At 46.6% G+C, this 23,682-nt stretch overlaps 1 protein-coding gene across 1 annotated transcript in view; it reads right to left on the bottom strand.

Annotated features, from left to right (window-relative positions):
* LOC144485918 (glutamate-rich protein 6) overlaps positions 1-22,914 on the bottom strand; it is a 55,563-nt gene extending 32,649 nt beyond the window's left edge. The window contains exons 1-5 of the mRNA XM_078203985.1: positions 22,786-22,914; positions 17,910-17,964; positions 10,801-10,925; positions 7,063-7,149; positions 3,694-3,779 (exon numbers count right to left, since the gene is read on the bottom strand). Coding sequence (XP_078060111.1) covers positions 3,694-3,779; positions 7,063-7,149; positions 10,801-10,925; positions 17,910-17,964; positions 22,786-22,870 — 438 coding nt within the window. The 5' untranslated portion in view covers positions 22,871-22,914. The remainder of the gene's footprint in view (positions 1-3,693; positions 3,780-7,062; positions 7,150-10,800; positions 10,926-17,909; positions 17,965-22,785) is intronic.
* Positions 22,915-23,682: the final 768 nt, after the last annotated feature.

Below are 23,682 nucleotides of genomic sequence, written 5' to 3'. Positions count from 1 at the left end.
TTCTTCTGTTGGGAAAAAGATGCAAAAGTCTGAGGTCACGTACCAACCGAGTCAAGAACAGCTTCTTCCCTGCTGCTGTCAGACTTTTGAATGGACCTAGCTTACATTAAGTTGATCTTTCTCCACACCCTAGCTATGACTGTAACACTACATTCTGCACTCTCTCCTTTCCTTCTCTATGAACGGTATGCTTTGTCTGTATAGCGCGCAAGAAACAATACTTTTTACTGTATCCCAATACATGTGACAATAATAAATCAAATCAAATCAAATTAAAAAGGTTGACTGGCCAATAAATGGCCATCCAGTGTAAAATGTGCGCTGTGAAAGGTGGAACGCTGCTGGGGAGGGCGGGCTCCGAGAACAGGGAGGGAGCGGGTTGGGGCTTCCATTGTGCTCCCTCAGGGGGTCAGGCTCCTCCAAAGCTTTCTCAGGGAATTGTCGAGCTCTACAAAATAAACATTGACACCAAAACTATGCCTGAAGTGTCAGGGCAGCACAAGCACAAGTGTAAAGGCAGACGGGCAACGTAAAGTCTCGGTCAATGGAAATTTAATTAATTCAAATTGGGTTCTTGCTTGCTGGCGGGCACGCTTCTGACTTGTGTGAGTGTCCGGTGAACAAAATATCGCGTGGGGGCGCGATGATGTTGAGATCCATGCCCAGTATCTTCTCACACCATTTTATACGCTTCTGGGCTGGGCGCGCACCCAAACTTTGTATGTAAAACTTTGGACAAGGAATTCAAATCAACAATCTAATCCAGCAGTTTTGTCACTCATAGGTGACAGTTAGGTGGGCAGGTCAGGGCATTTCATGCGTCGGTGCAGACTTGATGGGCCGAAGGGCCTCTTCTGCACTGTAGTATTCTGTGATTCTGATTCATACACCCACAAATCTACCAGTCACTGTTCAAAGTCTATTTATTAGTGTCACAAGCAGGCTTACATTAACGCTGCAATGAAGTTACTGTGAAAATCCCCGAGTCGCTACACTTGGCTAAGATCAAGTGTAGTATCGGATCTGCACTTGGTTGAGATCATCAGGTTATGCTGAGGCTTCATATGTTTCATATGAAGCAATTTTTAAAAGCGGCATCTCGGCCTTTTGGCTAAGATGCAAATGAGCTCAAGTCTTGGAGGAGGATCCTCCCCCTTCTCCAATCAGCTTGACTCATGTAGATCAGGCCCAGGACAGGGTGGTTTAGTCGCCCGCCCTGTCTTGTCAGCCTGGATCGGAAATGTCTCAACTTGTTGAGACTCTGAATTGGATTTGATTTGATTGAATTGGAAAAGTATAAAAAAAAACCTGTTCGGGTACACTGAGGGAGAATTTAGCACGGCCAATACACCTAACCAGCAGATCTTTCGGACTGTGGGAGGAAACCGGAGCACCCGGAGGAAACCCACACAGACACAGGGAGAACGTACAGACTCCACACAGACAGTGACCCAAGCCGGGAATTGAACCCAGGTCCCTGGCGCCATGAGGCAGCAGTGCTAACCCACTGTGCCACCGTGTCTGGTATCTTATAAAAGAGTCCATTATTCATGTACGAGATTTGATAGTGAGTTCTGATCACAAGAACATGGTGGCCACACTCATCCTTGTCCTCACCCGATGCCCAGAGAGATTATTCACTTCCAACAGGTAAGCACAGATTGTGATTAGGAACGTAATTCCCTACAATTTTGGAGATTTGGCTGTATCAATGCACTCCTGACTGGTTTTCCCTCTGTAAATTTGAGGTCATCCAAAACTCTGTTGCCTTACTTGCACTAAATCCATTTCCCTGTCGCCCCCATGCCCGCTGACATTTATCAGCTCCCGGTCAAACATTGATTTTAAAATTCTCGTCCTTATTTTCAAATTCCACCCGGGCCTTGCCCCTCCCTACCCATGTAATCCACTCCAACCCCTGGAGATTTCTGCACTCCTCTAATTCTGGCCTCTTGAGCATCCCTGATATTAATCGCTGGCGGCCGCACCTTCAGCAGCCTAACCCTCGCATTCCCTCCTTTAATCTCCCCATCACCACATCACGTTTTCCTCCTTCAAGGCACTTTAGGGGAGGCGATGGCCTAGTGGTACTATTGTCAGACTATTAATCCAGCAATCACAGCTAATGTTCTGGAGGACCCGGGTTCGAATCCCACCACGGCAGATGGTGGAATTTGAATTCAATTTAAAAAAAAATTGGATTAAGAATCTACTGATGACCATGAAACAATTGTCGGAAAAACCCATCCGGTTCACTAATGTCTTTTAGGGAAGGAAATCTGTTGTCCTTACCCAGTCTGTCCTACATGTGACTCCAGAGTCACAGCAATGTGGTGGACTCTCAACTGCCCTTCAAGGACAACTAGGGATGGGCAATAAATGCTGGGCAGTGACGTCCATGTCCCATGAATAAATTTTTAAAAACTCCTTAAAACCTACCTCATTGACCAAACATTTGGTCATCTGCCCTAATACTTCCTAACGTGGCTCAGTGCTTAGTTTTGACCTTTTTCATGCTGCCTTGGAATGTTTTAGTATGTTAAAGACAAAGGCCATCTTACCGGCCATTCACGCCACGCTCCCGGTGCAGCGAGGTCGGAGAATTTTGCACCCAGCCAAATCTCCGTTCACTGCGGCGGGATGGGAAAATCCCACCGGTGTGAACAGTGGTAAGATAAAGTTTTTAAACTTTTAAAGTTTATTTATTAGTCCCAAGTAAGGCTTACATTATCACTACAATGAAGTTACTGTGAAATTCCCCTAGTTGCCACACTCCAGCGCCTGTTCGGGTCAATGCACCTAACCAGCACGTCTTTCAGAATGTGGGTGGAAACCGGAGCACCCGGAGGAAACCCACACAGACACGGGGAGAACGTGCAGACTCTGCACAGACAGTGATCTAAGCCAGGAATTGAACCCTGGTCCCTGGCACTGTGAGGCAGCAGTGCTAACCACGGTGCCACCCTACACTGAGAGAGAATTTAGCATGGCCAATGCACCTAACTGGCACATATTTTGGATTGTGGGAGGAAGCCCACGCAGACACGAGGTGAATGTGCAAACTCCACATAGCCACCCAAGATGGGAATCAAACCTGTGTCTTTGGAGCTGTGAGGCAGCAGTGCTAACCACTGTGCCATCGTGCCACCCGTGCAGCATGTTGTCTGCAGATACTGGAGGATAGATATGCTATTCTGAAGAAAGATTGTAGAACTGCAGCCGGCAGATGATGAGGAATGAGTGCATCTGAATCAGCTGATAGTGCATAAAGCCTAAGCTGTAATGATCAATCTGAGGGAGTTCATGGTTTTTGCAGCCTGCAGTCTGTCGGGGAATTGAGGTAATGATCTGAAGGAGTGCACAGTATGAGAAACCTGCCGTGTGCTGATGTTAGGTGGGTTGATTTGAGGGGCACAATGCATACTGACAGCCTGCACTATGTTGTGGAGGGGCGGGAGGGGGGGGACAACATGTCAGACCTGCACTGTACTGAGGATCGGTGCGTCCATCAGAAGGAGTGCACAGTAGGGGGTGTGCATTGCGGGTATATTAAAGTTAGATGCGTCAGTCTGAAGCCATACATAATATGTGGAGTCTGGACTACACGGAGGGTAGGAAGATCTATCATCCCTTTATTCCGCGTTTAATGTGAGCTGTCTGGAATTCTGAGCAGCAGTCAGTCACACTGCGTACCTCGGAATGAACAATCTGTTCATCAAGGCTTCCTTTTGAAGTTGCGTCACTGACGTCATCTTCCCGGATTGACTCGGCGTCTCTATCTGAAACCAATACAGAACAATAAGCGGCCCAACCCCTGGCAACACACACTTACATTCAACAGCTTGAGTTGGGTCATTCAACAAGACTGCGCCGCTGCACTTTGATCATCAGTGAATCTACTTATTGACCTTTTAACAAACCTAATTCAAAATCTGTTTGTGACCACAGCAATCACCATGCAGGAAAACAGGAAATGTTCTCCCGGTCTTTGTGGAAATTACTGAAGGATGTGGAAATGAGGGAACACGCTTAGGTATGGAAGCCTTGGAGTGAAGGTTCACCAGGGTGTTGCCTGGTCTGGAGGGTGTTGGCTATGAGGAGAGGTTGAATAAACTAGGATTGTTTTCACTGGAAAGACGGAGGCTGAGGGGAGACCTGATAGAGGTCTACAAAATTATGAGAGGCAGAGACAGGGTGGACAGTCAGAGGCTTTTTCCCCAGGGTGGAAGTGCCAATTACAAGGGGCACAGGTTCAAGGTGAGAGGGGGAAAGTTTAAGGGAGATGTGGGGGGGGGGGGGGTTTTTGTTTAGTTTAGTTAGGGCATCGTGTTTGGCATGGGCTTGGAGGGCCGAAGGGTCTGTTCCTGTGCTGTACTTTTCTTTGTTCTTTGCCTGTATGTGTTCATTTGAACTGCCTGTACAAGATATCTTTAACGCTATTTTGCTATTGGAAAAACGTGTCTGTGCTTTTGCATGGCACTCATTAGCAAAGATGTAGCTGTTGCAGTGCCTGTGGCATGAGCCAGTTGGGAAAATTGGATGTAACTATGGAAATTCAGGATAAAAATCTATTTTCCTTCAGAGTGGGCGAGTAATGCTTCAGCTATGGGTCTGCAGCTTCTGTCAGCAAGTGAAACTCCCTCTGGTGTTGGATGTGTGCAGCTGCGGGTGTGACAATGGTGTCACAGAATGGAGATGACCAAATGTGTACCACATATATTGTAAGAACATAAGAAATAGGAGCAGGAGTAGGCCATCTAGCCCCTCGAGCCTGCCCTGCCATTCAACAAGATCATGGCTGATCTGAAGTGGATCAGTACCACTTACCCGCCTGATCCCTATAACCCCTAATTCCCTTACCGATCAGGAATCCATCTATCCGTGATTTAAACATATTCAACGAGGTAGCCTCCACCACTTCAGTGGGCAGAGAATTCCAGAGATTCACCACCCTCTGAGAGAAGAAGTTCCTCCTCAACTCTGTCCTAAACTGACCCCCCTTTATTTTGAGGTTGTGCTCACTAGTTCTAGCTTCCTTTCTAAGCGGAAAGAATCTCTCCACCTCTACCCTATCCAGCCCCTTCATTATCTTATAGGTCTCTATAAGATCCCCCCTCAGCCTTCTAAATTCCAACGAGTACAAACCCAATCTGCTCAGTCTCTCCTCATAATCAGCACCCCTCATCTCTGGTATCAACCTGGTGAACCTTCTCTGCACTCCCTCCAAGGCCAATATATCCTTCCGCAAATAAGGGGACCAATACTGCACACAGTATTCCAGCTGCAGCCTCACCAATGCCCTGTACAGATGCAGCAAGACATCTCTGCTTTTATATTCTATCCCCCTTGCGATATAGGCCAACATCCCATTTGCCTTCTTGATCACCTGTTGCACCTGCAGACTGGGTTGTTGCGTCTCATGCACAAGGACCCCCAGGCCCCTTTGCACAGTAGCATGTTGTAATTTTTTTCCATTTAGATAATAATCCAATTTGCTATTATTTCCTCCAAAGTGAATAGCCTCGCATTTGTCAACGTTATACTCCATCTGCCAGATCCTCGCCCACTCACTCACTCATATCAGTTCTGGTCTCCAGATCAAAATAATATAGAGGCACAGGCAAAAATGATTTTGAAGGATCTGGGTCTGTACCTGATGGAGTTTAGAAGGATGAGGGGGGATCTCATTGAAGCTTACAGAATACTGAAAGGCCTGGTTAGAGTCGAAGTGGGGAAGATGTTTCCAGTAATAGGACAGACTAGGACCCGAGGGCACAACCTCAGAGTAAAGGGATGACCCTTTAGAACTGAGATGAGGAGGAATTTCTTCAGCCAGAGAGTGGTGAATCTATGGAATTCATTGCCACAGAAGGCTGTGGAGGCCAGGTCATTGAGGGTATTTAAGACCGAGATAGATAGGTTCTTGATTAGTAAGGGGATCAAAGGTCATGGGGAATAGATGGGAACATGGGGTTGAGAAGCCATGATTGAATGGTGGAGCAGACTCGATGGGCTGAATGGCCTAATTCTGCTCCTATATCTTTTGATCTTATGGTCTTATGATGAGATGGGAACTGAGAGGTTATTCCTGTCATAAGCGATTAAACGGCTGGAGCTCTTTTCTCAAGAAAAAAGAAGATTGAAGGACAGACAGAAATTGTTAAAATTATGAAGGTGGATATACATGGAGATCAAATTTCCACTTGTGGGAGAATCCAGAACTAGGGGTCATAAATATTCAGGAGAAAGTCCTCTACCGAGAGAGTATTTAAAATGTGGAACTTGCTACCATGTGGTGGCATGGTGGCACAGTGGTTAGCACTGCTGCCTCACAGCGGCCAGGGACCTGGGTTCAATTCCCGGCCTCGGGTCACTGTCTGTGTGTAGTTTGCATGCTCTCCCCGTGTCTGCGTGAGTTTCCTCCGGGTGCTCCGGTTTCCTCCCACAGTCCGAAAGACATGTAGGTTAGGTGGATTGGCCATGCTAAATTGCCCCTTAGTATCCCAAGATATATAGGTTAGGGGGATTAGCGGGGTAAATACGCGAGGTTATGGGGTAAGTCTGGGTCAGAGTTGGTGCAGATGCGATGGGCTGAATGGCAGTCTTCTGCACTGCACGTGCCACACATTTCACCAGAGTTACAGGCTGTGATCTTGGGAAGTTGAATACTTCCTTACACAAGAGCGTAAGATGGCAGGACTGAGGTGAATCCCATTGAGGGACAAGGACATTGGCTGGGATGAAGTGTACAGCAGCAACAGGTCCTTGTCAGCACAGGATATTGCTGGGCCTGTTCCCTTATTGGGTCGTGCTAGGGTTGGTTTGGTGGGAGTGCTGAGGGTGAGCGGCAGAGCCCTTTTGCTCCACTTCTATCTTCCACTTACTCTGCCTGACAAGCATTTCATATAGGTTGTGACTACCTTGGTTGATGAGGATGTTAGATATTGCCATTTGGGGGGGATTGTGGGTGGCAATTGGGGTGGTTGAGTGTGGAGAGCTGAAATATAGCCCCTTAAAATTGGTCAACTGGTGGCAAATATTAATTTATATCTATAGACGTACCTTCGTTCCCAGAGCTAAAATATGTCGATAGTTGGCTGAAAAATTCTGATTCGCCATTTTCCACAGGTTTCGATTTCTTTGGAAGCGCTACCACAAAATATGGATAAAATCGGAGTGAAAAATGTTAAAAGGCAGATTTTGTAGAAAGGAATTATATTCACATCAAATTCTCCATGTAACTCAAACTCTGCTTCCATTAAACTGCTGTGTTCCGTTCGGGAACTAGTACACGGTTGAAGGATCTGGCACCTATGTGCAACTTACAAATATACATATTTTATATTTTAAGCAGACTATAAGGCGAAGTTTAGTATGAAAAATAAACTTCTCATTTGAAAAGAACTTTCCAGAAAATTGCTCGTTGCTTGAATATTTGCTCGTGGATTGAAAAGATCCTGGATCATCAGATCCAGTATAAAAACCAGGATCCATCCACCACTGAATGCCACTGCTGACCCTTGTACACGTCAAAGGGGTTAGGAGGAGAACATCTGGTTTAAGAGCGCCTGGCAGAGACCTAGATTCACTTGTGGTCCAGTCCAGGAATGGTGTGCTCAGTCTTGGAAAGGCCAAATGCCACAAATGCCAGGCAATGACCATCACCAATAAGATTCACTTCAACCGCCCCTTGACATTCAGTATTACCATCACTGAATTCCCCCACTGCCAATATCCTTGGGGTTACCATTGACCAGAAACTCAACTGGACTCACCACGTAAACTTAGTGGCTACAAGAGCAGGTCAGGGGTATGAATACAGTGGCGAGTAACTCACCTCTTAACTCCCCAAACCCTGTCCACCATCTACAAGGCCCAAGTCAGGAGTGTGATGGAATACTCCCCACTTGCCTGGATGGGTGCAGCTCCAATAACACTCAAGAAGCTTGACACTATCCAGAACAAAGCAGCCCCAGTTGATTAACACCACATCTACAAATATCCACTCCCTACATCACCGACGCTCAGTAGCAGCAGTGTGTACTATCTACAAGATGCACTGCAATAATTCACCAAAGATCATTAAACAGCACCTTCCAAACCCACAACCACTTCCATCTAGGAGGACAAGGGCAGCAGATACATGGGAACATCACCACCTACATATTCCCCTCCAAGCCACTTACCATCCTGATTCGGAAATATATCACCGTTCATTCGCAGTCGCTGGGTCAAAATCCTGGAATTCCCTCTGTAACGGTTTGTGGGTCAACCCACAGCACAGCAACTGCAGCGACTCAAGAAGGCAGCTCACCACCACCTTCTAAAGGGCAACTAAATGCTGGCCAGCCGGTGCCGCCCATGTCTCTCGAATGAATAAAAATAAACTGGACCCTTTGTAAGGGGACAAATAAATGACGTGTTCATTTTTCCCAGATCTTTACATGTTTGTTATCATTGGCTGTCACTCGACGTTTACTCAGGGTCCCAAGTTTTTGCCATGGGTTTTCATAGGACTGAGTCAATGGGGTCCAGAGTGCGGGATTTGCTTTCTTCTATTTCCTTCCCTGCTGCTGTTCTGCCTCATCATTAAGGAGCTTTGATGCAGCTGGATGGACAGGTTGTCACCATTTTGAAGGACTGGTAACAAGCTCCTCCCAGTCATTAATGTCAATGCTGCTGTGCTTCAAGGAGAGTTTCAGGATGTCTTTGAAGCATTTTCTTTGTCCTCCCCTGGACCATTGGCCATTCGAGAGTTGAGAGAACGGGACCTGGGAGGTGAGATGGTTTTCAGTTATCCGGACTCTTGGGTTCTGTCCAGCCAATGGAGGGTTTCTTCAGAGCGTAGGTTGGTTGACTGTTACAGGGTGATCCGTCTTTCCAGAAGTGAGACTTCAATGAGGGGGAGAAGGAAAGCAGAGTAGAATCAGTCTTTAAGGCACCAGTTCCAATGTTCCAATAATGCACAGTGTGGATAACAGCCATGCAATTATACCTGGGTAAAGCTCCTCCTGCTGCTACCTGTTCAATGGTAAGGTGGTAACCAGACCCAAACTGCTGCCTGCAGTCCTGTTCACTCTGGAGGTCAAACAGTGACTGAAGATGAGACCCAAAAGCTTACTAATTAAAGGAATTCAGACACCCCAAGTCTCAGTCATTGTGTTTTGGAGCAGGTAATGGTCAGACCATTAACACAACATTGGATACTAGGAATCATAAACAGTTGCCTTTGTCCTCGGAGAGTGTTTCTGGTGACCGCAGTTCTTCTTTAGAAATGCAAAGAAGCTTTGCACATATCCCGGAAGGGGTATTAGTGCCTTTTTAAAAAAAAAGATAACAGCTCTGCTGGTTTCCTCTGGTATTCCTCGTGGCTCGTCCATTTTTGGCATTAAAATGATAATTTCTACAGAGTAGCCCAGTTGACATTGATATGTATTTATTTTATGGCCTCACTCATCCCGAAACTGTAACATCCCACCCGAGGTCACTGGAGCCTCCCATTGTCCGCCTTCAGCTGCCCAAAGTTCTGGAATTCCCTCCCTGAAATTTCTCCTTTCCTCTATCCCACTCTCTCTCTCTCTTTCCTCCTTCAAGTTGTTTCTTAAAACCTTCCTCGACACCAAGCTTTTGATCACCAATGTTTCCTGACTGCTCCTGTGAAACACCTTGGGATGTTTTACCACCATAAAGACATGACATAAATGCCAGTTGTTGTGGTTGTTTAAGCAACACAGTTAGTTGGGACTTAATTGGAAATGTTGTCAGGTTTATTGTTAGAATGTAACCGGTGACAACTTTGTATTGGATGTAATGTGACCGATGGGAACAAGATGCAAGGGTCAGCTGACCCAGTAAACCATGGAACCAATCACAGAGTGATGTCATCGTCAGCTGACCAGCTGATTCACTATAAAGAAGGAACTATGTAGAATTGTGGGTAGCTTGGAATGGCCCAGGGTGAGGCCCCAAGTTTGGAGTAATGATGTTTCTTTATTAAACCCTTTCTTTGATTTATCAGTTGGAGTAAGTTTTGTTGTATTTTCATTAGCTGCATTTTGAAGAGTTCCTTCTGAAGAAACATTTATAACAGATGCACAAAGAGGTAATTGGGGATATTATAACAGGACCTGTTTCCTGCAGATCAGGTTCAACCCATGTCTTGCCGAAATGCTTACAGGAAAATGTGTCATAACATTGTAGATGTTATTGTAGATGCCTCCCAGCGCCAGGGTCCCAGGTTCAATTCTGGCCTCGGGTCACTGTCTGTGTGGAGTTTGCACGTTCTCCCCGTGTCTGTGTGGGTTTCCTCCCACAGTCCAAAAATGTGTGGGTTAGGCGGATTGGCCATGACACATTGACCCTAGTGTTGGAGGAATTAACAGGGTAAATGTGTGGGGTTACAGGAACAGGGCCTGGGTGGGATTGTGGTCAGTATAGACTCGATGGGCCGAATGGCCTCTTTCCGTACTGTAGGAATTCTATGAAAAACCGCTGTTCTATGAAATTCTAGATTACAGCATACATTACAAGTACATAGGAGGGGACGTGTGGGAAAATGACAGGCAAGAACAAAAAGACTGTATTCACTCGAAGTGCCACATTGTCTCAAATGTTACAGAGGAGGGAAATCTGTTTACTTCACAAGCTTTCTCAATGTCAATTAGTTGCGGTATTTTTTGGGAGAAACGTTGCCTCTTCGTTACATTCAGTATAGTGTAGCAATCCGGGTGAGGAGTGATTTTACTTTCATTTCTCTCTGCTGCCTTCCAGCTTTTGCTTTCGGGCTGTGTGGTAGCTTACCAGGTTTGTGAGCGAGAAGCCAGCTGGAGTCTGTCTGTGTGAGAACCGAAGTGGGCGGGTGCTCATAAAAACCAGCGCTCGTGGTAGAAGAAGAGTCCGAATGGTTTGGAGTGGTTTCATTGGCCCTGGATGATGAAGACACAAGTTAACACTTTTGTAGTTCAAACGAACTCGACAGTTACAGAGCAAATCTTCTGTTGTGTGGCATCGACGGACGAGTACCCCTGTGCTGTTGGGGGTGTTAAAACCTGTCTGCATGGGGAAGTCTGTGAAACACTGCTGAACTCCTGGAGATGTGAAGCAAATATTAGAATATCCCAGACAGCTTCACTGCAAATATTCCTCGATTTTAATAACCCAGAAACTGCAAACACTTTCAAAAACCCACAGCAACATTTGACACATTTCTTTGACCCTTGGCGGCACGGTGGCACAGGGATCAGCAATGCTGACTCACAGTGCCAGAGACACAGGTTCGATTCCAGCCTCAGGTCACTGTCTGTGTGGAGCCTGCGCATTCTCCCCGTGTCTGCGTGGGTTTCCTCCGGGTGCTCCGGTTTCCTCCCACACTCCAAAGATGTGCGGGTTAGGTGGATTGGCCAAGCTAAATTGCCCCTTAGTGTCAGGGGGACTAGCTAGGGTGAATGCATGGCGTTATAGGGATAAGGTCTGGGTGGGATTGTGGTCGGTACAGACTTGATGGACTGAATGGCCTCCTTCTGCATTGTAGGGATTCTATGATCCTGTCATTGACACAATCCTGGGAATACGCTGCAAATACTGATCCATTCCCATTAGAACTTCCAAAAACACCGGGGGCGGGCCAGACATGAGGAATTTTAATTGGGGGTGGGTTTCAGACAGGGGTGGGGGTAGGGTGTTTTGATGTTGATTTGATTTATTATTGTCACATGTATTGGTGCACAGTGAAAAGTATTGTCTCTTGCGCGATATACAAGCAAAGCATACCGTACGTAGAGTACATAGGGGAGAAGGAAAGGAGAGGGTGCAGAATGGGCAGCACAGTGGTTAGCACTGCTGCCTCATAGCACCAGGGACCCGGGTTCGATGCCCGACTTGGGTCACTGTCTGTGTGGAGTTTGCACGTTCTCCCCATGTCTGCGTGGGTTTCCCCCGGGTGCTCCGGTTTCCTCCCACAGTCCAAAGATGCGCTGGTTAGGTTGATTGGCCATTGCCCCTTAGTGTCAGGGGGACGAGCAGGGTAAATAGATGGCATTATGGAGATAGGGCCTGGGTGGGATTGTGGTCAGTGCAGACTCAATGGGCCGAATGGCCTCTTTCTGCACTGTAGGACTCTATGATTCTAAGAATGTAGTGTTACAGTCATAGCTAGGGTGTCAAGAAAGATCAATTCAATATAAGGCAGATCCATTCAAAAATCTGACAGCAGCAGGGAAGAAGCTGTTCTTCAGTCGGTTGGTATGTGACCTCAGACTTTTGTATCCCTTTCCCGATGGAAGAAGGTGACAGAGAGAATGTCTGGGGTGAGTGGGGTCCTTGATTATGCTGACTGCTTTTCTGAGGAAGCCAAGTTCAAACCCTGCCTGGTGTCATTGGTCTAAGACATGGCCTATTTTAACTCATAATAAAAGAAATGATGCTGGGAATACTCAGCAGGTTTGGCAGCACCTGTGGAGAGAGGAACAGAGTTATTTTACCGGCATGCCCCCGGGGAATCGGGGCAGGTGAGGCTCACAGAACGCATTCTCCATTGGCCTAGGGCCAATGATCTTCTGAACCTCGGGAGGTGGTAAAATTCTGGCAAATGTTTCAGGTCTGCAACCTGTCATCAGGAATGGGAACAGTTAGTGACAGGTTTTACTCTGAGCAGGGGGTTGTGGGTGGGGAGAGTAGCGGGGCTAGGGTGGGGTGAGGCTTGGAGAGGGTTAAAAAAAGGGGAAGTCCGTGATAGGGTGGAGTGCAGGTGAGATCGAATGATAAGTGGTCGGACAGTGAAATGCAAGAAGGTGATCATGATGGGGGCAAGTAAATGAAGAAAAGCTGTGTCTATGGGAGGAGTAAATGGGAATAGCAATATAATCACCAACCCAAAAAAGAAGCAGAGGGGAAGGAGCAAGGGGGGAGACAGTGGCCTAGCGATATTATAGCTTGACCATTAGTCCAGAAACTCAGCTAATGTTCTGGGGACCTGGGTTCGAATCCCGCCACGGCAGATGGTGGAATTTGAATTCAATAAAAAAAATCTGGAATTAAGAATCTACTGATGACCATGAAACCATTGTTGATGATCAGAAAAACCCATCTGGGTCACTAATGGCTTTTAGGGAAGGAAATCTGCCATCCTTACCTGGTCTGGCCTACATGTGACTCCAGGGCCACAGCAATGTGTTCGACTCAACTGCCTCCAAGGGCAACTAAGGATGGGTAATAAATGCTGGCCAGCCAGCGATTGCCGTGTCCCACGAATGAATAAAGAAAATAAGCTATGGCCTGAAATTGTTGAACTCAGCGTTGAGCTGGAGGCTGTAACGCAGAAGATGGGATGCTGTTTCTCACGCTTGCGTTGAGCTTCATTGGCACAGTGTAGGGGACCGAGGGCAGAAAGGTCAGAGGGGGAGTGCAGCAGAGAATTAAAACGACAAGTGCCCGGAAAGCCACCTTCACGCTCGCAAACTGAACAAAGGCAAATCGATCGTCCTGTCTGCAGTCAGCATCTCTGGTGTGGAGCAGACTCTGTGACGGACGGCAAAAACAATAAACTGAATTGAAAGAAATGCAACGGAATCACTGTTTAATCTGGAAGGAGTGTTTGGGACATTGGATCATAGAATCCTACAGTGCAGAAGGAGGCCATTCAGCCCATCAAGTCTGCACCAACCACAATCCCGCCCAGGCCCTATCCCCATAACCCCATGCATTTACCCTAGCTAATCCACCTAACCCGCACATCTTTGAACTGTGGGAGGAAACCGGAGCACCCGGAGGAAACCCACACAGACATGGGGAGAACGTGCAAACTCCACACAGACAGTTACAAAATATGTAGAGGGACAGGTAATATTGAGGAAGCAGGGGGGCTGCAGAAAGACTTGGACAGGTTAGGAGAGTGGGCAAAGAATGGCAGATGGAATACAATGTGGAAAAGTGAGAGGTTATGCACTTTGGAAGGAGGAATGGAGGCATAGACTATTTTCTAAATGGGGAAATGCTTAGGAAATCAGAAACACAAAGGGACTTGGGAGTCATTGTTCAAAATTCTCTTGAGGTAAACGTGCAGATTCAGTCGGCAGTTAGGAAGGCAAATGCAATGTTAGCATTCATGTTGAGAGGGCTAGAATACAAGAGCAGGGATGTAATTCTGAGGCTGTATAAGGCTCTGGCCAGACCCCATTTGGGTCCCGTATCTAAGGAAGGATGTGCTGGCCTTGGAAAGGGTCCAGAGGAGGTTCACAAGAATGATCCCTGGAATGAAGAGCTTGTCGTATGAGGAACGGTTGAGGACTCTGGGTCTGCACTCATTGGAGTTTAGAAGGATGAGGGGGGATCTTATTGAAACTTACAGGATACTGCGAGGCCTGGATAGAGTGGACATGGAGAGGATGTTTCCACTTGTAGGAAAAACTAGACCCAGAGGGCACAACCTCAGGCTAAAGGGACGATCCTTTAAAACAGAGATGAGGAGGAATTTCTTCAGCCAGAGAGTGGTGAATCTGTGGAACCCTTTGCTGCAGAAGGCTGTGGAGGCCAGGTCACTGAGTGTCTTTAAGACAGAGATCGATAGGTTCTTGATTAACAAGGAAGTCAGCTGTTATGGGGAAAAGGCAGGAGAATGGGGATGAGAAAAATATCAGCCATAATTGAATGGCGGAGCAGATTCGATGGGCCGAGTGGCCTAATTCTGCTCCTATGTCTCATGGTGACCCAAGCGAGGGAATTGAACCCAGGTCCCTAGCTCTGTGAGGCAGCAGTGCTAACCACTGTGCCACCATGCCGGTGAGATGGTGAGAAGGAAGGAGGTAAAAGGGTAAAATACCATCATACCCCAGCGAGATTCAGCATGTGCAGGCAAATGGGGGAGTAAGTGAAGATAAAATTGATTCTTGTAGTCCTTAGTGAAGAGTAAGATAACAGGAAATGTTTAAGAGACCATCAGATACCATGTTTACTCAACTCCTTTAATTCCGATCGCTTACTCTAATTTATGGAATTACAGTGATGGGAATTCTATGATGAAGGAGCGGAGAGAGGAGCACAGACTAATTGTGCAGAAAATTCAACGCAAGGATCGAAAATCGCAAATGCGTGAGATCCAAAACAAAACCGGAACATGGAAAACATGGAAATACATTGTGACTCAGTCAGCATCTATAGATTTTGGGTTGCTGTGTTTTTACCAGAAAGGGGACTTGTGATGCATGTCCACACAATGCTGCAGAAGACTTGACAAATAGTTGAGCTGGTCAAAAAGACCTGTGTCAGCCTTTATTAACCCAAAGCATAGAATATCAGAGCTGGAAGGTTAGGCTGGAACTGCATAAGATACTAGTTGGGCCACAACTAGAGCATTGTGCGCAATTCTTTTTGATTTGATTTGATTTATTATTGTCACATGTATTGGGATACAGTGAAAAGTAATGTTTCTTGCGCGCCATACAGACAAAGCATACCGTTCATAGAGTACATAGTAGAGAAGGAAAGGAGAGGGTGCAGAATGTAGTGTTACAGTCATAGCTAGGGTGTAGAGAAAGATCAACTTAATATAAGGTCGGTCTGTTCAAAAGTGGTTGCCCCATCATGTCCTTGCACTGGAGAGAGTCCAGAGGAAATTTGCAAGGATGATTCCTAGACTGGAGAACTTTAGTTTTGAGGAGAGATTGAATAGGCTAGACTTGTTTTCTTTGGCAGGGAGGAGGCTGAAGGGAGACCTGCTTGAAGTATATAAAATGATGAGGGGTTTAGATAGAGGCGATAGGAAGGCTCCATCCATAGGATTAGACTGAATGGCTACTTGGTGGACAGTGCAGACAGGATGGGCCAAATGGCCTCCTTCCATACTGTAAATTTCTATGCTTAGGCTCTAAGCCCTGGAATTTTCTCGCTAACCTTCCCACCTCCTTTAAGATTGTTCCTAAAACCCAATCTACTTCATGAAGCTTTTAGTTGCTACTGCCGATTGGTATTGGTGCCGATTTGTTTCCGTGTTTCCCACTGGCAGAAGGGTCAAGAACCACAGGACACTGATACAACGTGATTGGCAAAAGAACCAAGTGAGACATGAGGAAAATGTTCTCACGTAGCGAGGTGGTTATGCATTGCCTGAGAGTGCGGTGGAGGTAGGTTTCACTGAGGGTTTGAAAACCCTCAGGTACAACAGGTGATCAAGAAGGCAAATGGGATGTTGGCCTATATCGCGAGGGGGATAGAATATAAAAGCAGGGATGTCTTGATGCACCTGTACAGGGCATTGGTGAGGCCGCAGCTGGAATACTGTGTGCAGTATTGGTCCCCTTATATGAGGAGGGATATATTGGCATTGGAGGGAGTGCAGAGAAGGTTCACCAGGTTGATACCGGAGATGAGGGGTTTGGATTATGAGGAGAGGCTGAGGAGATTGGGTTTGTACTCGTTGGAGTTTAGAAGGATGAGGGGGGATCTTATGGAGACTTATAAGATAATGCGGGGGCTGGATAGGGTGGAGGCGGAGAGATTCTTTCCACTTAGTAAGGAAGTTAAAACTAGAGGACACAGCCTCAAAATAAAGGGGGGTTGGTTTAAGACAGAGTTGAGGAAGAACTTCTTCTCCCAGAGGGTGGTGAATCTCTGGAATTCTCTGCCCACTGAGGTGGTGGAGGCTACCTCGCTGAATATGTTTAAAGCGCGGATGGATGGATTCCTGATCGGTAAGGGAATTAAGGGTTATGGGGATCAGGCGGGTAAGTGGTACTGATCCACGTCAAATCAGCCATGATCTTGTTGAGTGGCGGGGCAGGCTCGAGGGGCTGGATGGCCTACTCCTGCTCCTATTTCTTATGTTCTTATGTAAAAGAGAATTGGATAGTTATCTAAAAAGAGAAAATGTGCAATGTGGAAATGGCAGGGCAGTGAGCCTAGTTAAGTTGCTATTGCAGAGAGCCAGGGCAGACATGATGGGCCAAATAGCCTAAATCTGTGCTGAGGCTATTCTATGTTTCTGTGAAACTCTTTGGTGAGTTTTCCCCCAAGGTGCTATATAAATGAAAGTTATTTTTGAGTTTATCATAGCTGTCATCATTTACCTAGTCTCAAAACCAATTTGCACAGGAGACACAACTAATACAATTTAAACTGTCTTTTCATTACCAATGTTAACTGACATGATGTGTATTTCAAGCAGTTTCAGTTTTCCTGTGCTATTAATTACCAGTCCCAACCTCATGTTCATCAACTACACAGTCAAGCAAAAAAAAATTGCTAATATTGAAAGTCTGAAATTAGTAACCAAAAAAAAACAGAGAGACAAAAGTCCCTTAGTTAGCATCTGAATGGGGTAAAGAAGTTAATGCTTCAGGGAGACTGATCAAGAAATAATCCGCATTCTACCTTTCAAATTCTCTTGTGAATTTCCAGAATTTTCTTCATAGTATTTGGGGGAGGCGATAGCCTAGTGGTATTATCGCTAGTCTATTAATCCAGAAACTCAGCTAATGTCCCGGGGACTTGGGTTCGAATACCGCCATGGCAGATGGTGGAATTTGAATTCAATTAATACAAAATATCCGGAAATAAGAATGTACTGATGACCATGAAACCATTGCCGATTGTCGGAAAAGCCCTTTATGGAAGGAAATCGCCCTTATTTGGTCTGGCCTACATGTGACGATGTGGCGATGCCGGCGTTGGACTGGGGTAAACACAGTAAGAAGTCTCACAACACCAGGTTAAAGTCCAACAGGTTTATTTGGTAGCAAACGCCACTAGCTTTCGGAGCGCTGCTCCTTCGTCAGGTGACCCCAGAGCCACAGCAATGTCGTTGACTCTCAACTGCCTCCAAGGGCAACTAGGGATGGGCAATAAATGCTGGCCAGCCAGCGACGCCCATGTCCCACGAATGAATAAAAGAAAATTTAAGATATGACTATCAGTATCACCTGCTTATGTATTCTTGCCAATCAGTTGGCGATTCTGCCTGGGATCTTGAGATATCTGAAAAAAACCAAAGGAAAAGGTTATGATTAAAGTGGTCAGATATGGTCACTGATGGTAGATCTTAATGATCATAAAACAGGTGATCACTGGGATGCTAAGTTTCCCCTATGTCAGTGTTATCACCAATTTAAACCTAATGTTAACACCACAGGGAAGCTTGACAATGATGAGCCCAAACTGGGAATCAAGACATTAATCTTCGAGCAACCTTTAAAGTTACAATTAGTTTTACTGTGAAAAATAAAATAGCAGCTTGGAAGTCAACGGAAATCGGCTGAGTGCTTTATCCATTAACATCCTCTTATATTATTGTGCATAGCTAAAAATGACCCCCACTGTCTTCGAACCTACAGCCAGACTGATTCTTCAGTGACGTCACAGCAGGTGCAGCAATAAAGAAGACAAACGGTATGTTGGCCTTCATAGCAAGAGGATTTGAGTATAGGAATAGGGATGTTTTGCTGCAAATGTATAGGACGTTGGTGAGGCCACACCTGGAGTATTGTGTGCAGTTTTGGTCTCCTTATCTGAGCAAGGATGTCTTTGATACAGAGGGAGTGCAGTGGAGGTTTACCAGCTGATTCCCGGGATGGCAGGTCTGTTATATGAGGAGAGACAAAGGTAGTTAGGATTGTATTCATTGCAGTTTAGAAGAGTGAGAGGGGATCTCATTGAAACTTACAAAATTCTAACAGGATTAGACAGTGTAGATTCAGAAAGAATGTTCCCGATGGTGGGGGAGTCCGTAATTAGGGGTCATAGTTTGAGGATAAGGTGTAAACGATTTAGGACTGAGGTGGGGAGAAATTTCTTCACCCAGAGGGTGGTGAATGTGTGGAATTCACAACCACAGAAAGTAGTTGAGACCAAAACATTGTGTGATTTCAAGAGGAAATTAGATATAACTCTTGGGGCTAAAGGGATCAAGGAATGTTGGGGGAAGGCGGGATCAGGATATTGAAATTGATGATCAGCCATGATCAAAATGAATGGCAGACCAGGCTTGAAGGGCTGAATGGCCTCCTCCTGTTTGTATATTTCAAAACCACTTGAGGCTTTGAGACACCAGAAGTCTCCAGAGACTGATAGAACCAACACCCCAATCTTCAGATGAGTCCCACTACAGGTTGATGTTCCCAACTACACTTTTGTGAATTCCTGGATGTTTAGTCACATAACCTCCCACCTCCAACCAGAGCCAAAAGGACTTTTCCCCATCTGGTATTTTTATAACTTCAAAAAGAAAATAATCTAAAATACAAACCAGCGCACAATTTAATTTTGAAGATTTAACTCCCAGGTTACTCACAACTGGGTCCAGGAGATCAAAGCAAAATACTGCAGATGCTGGAAATCTGAAATAAAAACAGAAAGTGCTGGGAAAACTCAGCAAGTCTGGCAGCATCTGTGGAGAGAGAAACAGAGCTAATGGGAGAAGAACAGGGGAGATGATGGCCTAGTGGTAATATCACTAGACTATTAATCCAGAAACTCAGTTAATGTTCTGGGGGCCCAGGATCGAATCCCGCCACGGCAGATGGTGGAATTTGAATTCAATAAACAAAATCTGGAATTAAGAATCTACTGATGACCGTGAAACCATTGTCGGTTGTCGGAAAAACCCATCTGGTTCACTAAAGTCATTTAAGAAGGAAATCTGCCATCCTTGCCTGGTCTGGCCTACATGTGACTCCAGAGCCACAGCAATGTGGTTGATTCTCAACTGCCCTCAGGCAACTAGGGATGGGCAATAAATGCTGGCCAGCCAGAGACGCCCATGTCCCACGAATGAATCAAAGAAAAATTCCAATATGATTCTTTCTCGGAACTGAAGCTGTTGAAGATGGATGGAAATGACAAGTGACTGGACGGCTGAGGTCGGGCTTGCAGACTGAATGTAGGTGACCCATCCTTCATTCAAGCGGTCACCCAGTCCCGCATTTATTTCCCCAGTGTAGAGAAGGCCGCAATGTGAACAGCGAATACGGTATACTAAATTGAAAGAAGTCCAAATAAATCCCTGCTTCACCTGGAAGGAGCGTCTTTGGCTTTGGGCAGTGAGGATGGAGGAGGTAAAGGGGGAGATGTTACACTTTCTGCAGAAGAGGTGTAACATTAATTTTTACAGATGCACCATAGAAAGCATCCTTTCTGGTTGTATCACAGCTTGGTATGGCTCCTGCTCTGCCCAAGACCACAAGAGGGTTGGCAACCGACTTCAGCAGAAAGCTGATCACTGGCTCCAGACTCAGACAAAAGGAAGTTCACTGGCTTAATCCCTGGTATGGAAGGATTTTCTTATTAGGCCTGCGCTCATTGCAGTTTAAAAGAATGAGAGATGACCTTATTGAGACACAATGGATTCTCTGAGGGCTTGAAGGCATCTCAGTGGCACAGAGGTTAGCACTGCTGCCTCACAGCACCGGGTACCAAGGTTCGATTCCCGGCTTGGGTCACTGTCTGTGTGGAGTCTGCACATTCTCCCTGTGTCTGCATGGGTTTCCTCCGGGTGCTTTGGTTTACTCCCACAGTCCAGGAGTCATGCTGGTTAGGTGCACTGGCCATTCTGAATTCTCCCTCAGTGTACCCGAACAGGCGCTGGAGTGTGGCGACTTGGGGATTTTCACAGTAACTTCACTGCAGTGTTAATGTAAGCCTACTTGTGAGACTAATAAAGCAACTTAAACTTAAAAGCTTTTTCCCAGGGTGGAAGAGTCAATTACTAGGGGGCACAGGTTTAAGGTGCGAGGGGCAAGGTTTAAAGGAGATGTACAAGGTGGGTTTTTTACACAGAGGGTGGTGGGTGCCTGGAACTCGCTGCCGGGGAGGTAGTGGAAGCAGATATGATAGCGACTTTTAAGGGGAGTCTTGACAAATACATGAATAGGATGGGAATGGAGGGATATGGTCCCTGGAAGGGTAGGGGGATTTAGTTAAGTCGGGCAGCATGGTCGGTGCAGGCTTGAAGAGCTGAAGGGCCTGTTCTTGTGCTGTAATTTTCTTTGTTCTCTTTGTTCTAAAAGAACAGGTAGAAGCTGAGAAGTTGGTCCTAGAGTCTAGGACCAGAGGGCATAATCTCGCCCGTTTAAAACAGATGAGAAGGAATTTTTTCTCTGAGGGTAGTGAATCTGTGGAATTCTTTATCGCAGAAGGTTGTAGGGGCTGGGTTGTTAAGTATGTTCAAGGCTGAGATAGACAGATTTTTACTCAGTAAGGGTATCAAAGGTTATGGGGATAAGGCAGGGAAGTGGAGTTGAGGATTATCATATCAAATCAGTCATGTTCTCATTGAATGGTAGCAGAACAGACTTACTGGGCCGAATGGCCTACTTCTGCTCCTATGTCTTATGGTCTTAAAACTGTTTTGAGGTTACAATGTGAATGAACTCTTGGGATTACATCCTTAGGTGTTGTTGTGAAACAACCCTCAGAGGCCAGAATGCTAGCAACTGAACCATCCTATTGTCTTCTCTGAGATGAAGTAGGGATGAAAGGGCTGTCGTTTGAGGAACGGTCCAATAGCTTGGGCTTGTCGTCACTGGAGTTCAGAAGAATGAAGGGGGGGGGGGGGGCGGCATGGTGGCACAGTGGTTAGCAGTGCTGCCTCACAGTGCCAGGGAACTGGGTTCAATTCTAGCCTCGAGTGACTGCGTGTGGAGTTTGCACATTTGCCCCGTGTCTGCGTGGGTTTCTTCCGGGTGCTCCAATTTCCTCCCACAGTCCAAAGATGTGCAGGTTAGGTTGATTGGCCATGTTAAATTAACCCTTAGTGTTCAGGGGGATTAGCAGGGTAAACATGGGGAAAGGGCCTGGGTGGGATTGTTGTCGGTGTAGACTCAATGGGCTGAAGGGCCTCCCTCTGCACCGTAGGGCGGCACGGTAGCACAGTGGTTAGCACTGCTGCTTCACAGCTCCAGGGTCCCGGGTTCGATTCCCGGCTCGGGTCACTGTCTGAGTGGAGTTTGCACATTCTCCTCGTGTCTGCGTGGGTTTCCTCCGGGTGCTCCGGTTTCCTCCCACAGTCCAAAGATGTGCGGGTTAGGTTGATTGGCCAGGTTAAAAATTGCCCCTTAGAGTCCTGGGATGCGTAGGTTAGAGGGATTAGCGGGTAAATATGTGGGGATAGGGCCTGGGTGGGATTGTGGTCGGTGCAGACTCGATGGGCCGAATGGCCTCCTTCTGCACTGTAGGGTTTCTATGATTTCTATGATTCTATGATCTGATTGAGGTATATAAAATGCTAAAGGGGATTGAGAAAGTGGGCATAGATTAGATGTTCCCCCTTCTGGGACCAGTCTAGAACAAGAGGTCTTGGATATAGCGTGAGAGGAGGTAGATTCAAAACTGAGATGAGGAGAAACTATATCGCTCAGAGGGTTGTGAATCTGTGGGACTCACTGCCCCAGAGTGCAGTGGAGGCAGAATCAATCAACAGGTTCAAGAAAGAGATAGATATGTTTCTGATGAAAAGGGGGACAAAGGTCTATGAGGAGCAGGCAGGAAAGTGGAGTTGCGACCACGATAAGATCAGCCATGATCATGCAGGCTCGAAGGGCAGAATTGCCTACTCCCGCTCCTTATTCCTATGTTCCTGTCTTCTTGGGGGGAGGGAAAGCTGTGTGGGAGGATGGACTGGTTCTGTGATGTAAATTCAATGCCATCATATTTTATTTCCTTTTATACCTGCTCTGGGACAGGTTCAGGGGAGGGCTGAATGGCCTCCTCTTGTTGCTCTCTGGCTGGGCAAATACCATTTTGGAAAGAGGCTTCAGCGTTTTAAAAGGTGCGCATCAAGCATGAATTCGCCAGCCCTGTTACCTGAGTCGTCCAGGTCCTCAGAGGCAGGGCTCTCCCGGTCCTGGCTGCCATGGTTCTCCGGTTGGCCCTCAGCTTCCTCACTCATTGTGTGGCCGGGCTGTGGTCTTGTCCCTGGAGCCAGGGAGGGGCTCCTGCGGTGGGTTATTGCGGCAGAGACATCTTCACAGGCTGAAGGAGTAAACTTCCATTCATAATAACAGTTAATGAAATAAATAGTAAATAGTCTGGGCTGGCTGTTGTCTGCGGGTTTCTCTGTATTTATAAAGCCTGTATCAGAGCACAGCCCCGGCTCGCTCCCTCATTGTTGTGGCGCGTTGCCATAGTGACCGGGCGCTCGCCCATTGGTTGCCTAGTTGTTACAATCTTCGAATGTTGCCAATGCAGTCACGTGGGGGGCGGGGCCTGCACCAACTCACTCATTGATAGAACCTCTCGGCCATTCGGCCCAACTGGTGGCTACTAGCGCTCCTGCTCTCACACCAGCCTCCTCCCATTCCAGCAATCGCAGTTCCCCCAGTAACCCCCCAAAAATTATTGAAACAAGAGGGGCAGTGGCAGATAGGAAAACGTAGATAAAGGCAAACGTTTATTTATTAGTGTCACAAGTAGGTTTCATTAACACTGCAATGGAAGTTACTTCCATTGCAGTGTTAATGAAACCTACTTGTGACGCTAATCCCCACACTCCGGGGCCTGTTCGGGTACACTGAGGGAGAATTTAGCACGGCCAATGCATCTAACCAGCCCGTCTTTCAGACTTTGGGAGGAAACCGGAGCACCCGGGGGAAACCCACGCAGACAAGCAGAGAATGTGCAAATTCTGCAGAGACAGTGACCCAAGCCGGGAATTGAACCCGGGTCCCTGGCGCTGTGAGGCAGCAGTGCTAACCACTGTGC

The sequence above is a fragment of the Mustelus asterias genome, chromosome 3 (assembly GCF_964213995.1).
Source record: "Mustelus asterias chromosome 3, sMusAst1.hap1.1, whole genome shotgun sequence".
NCBI lineage: Eukaryota > Metazoa > Chordata > Chondrichthyes > Carcharhiniformes > Triakidae > Mustelus > Mustelus asterias.
This window is presented reverse-complemented; position numbering and strand designations above follow the sequence as displayed.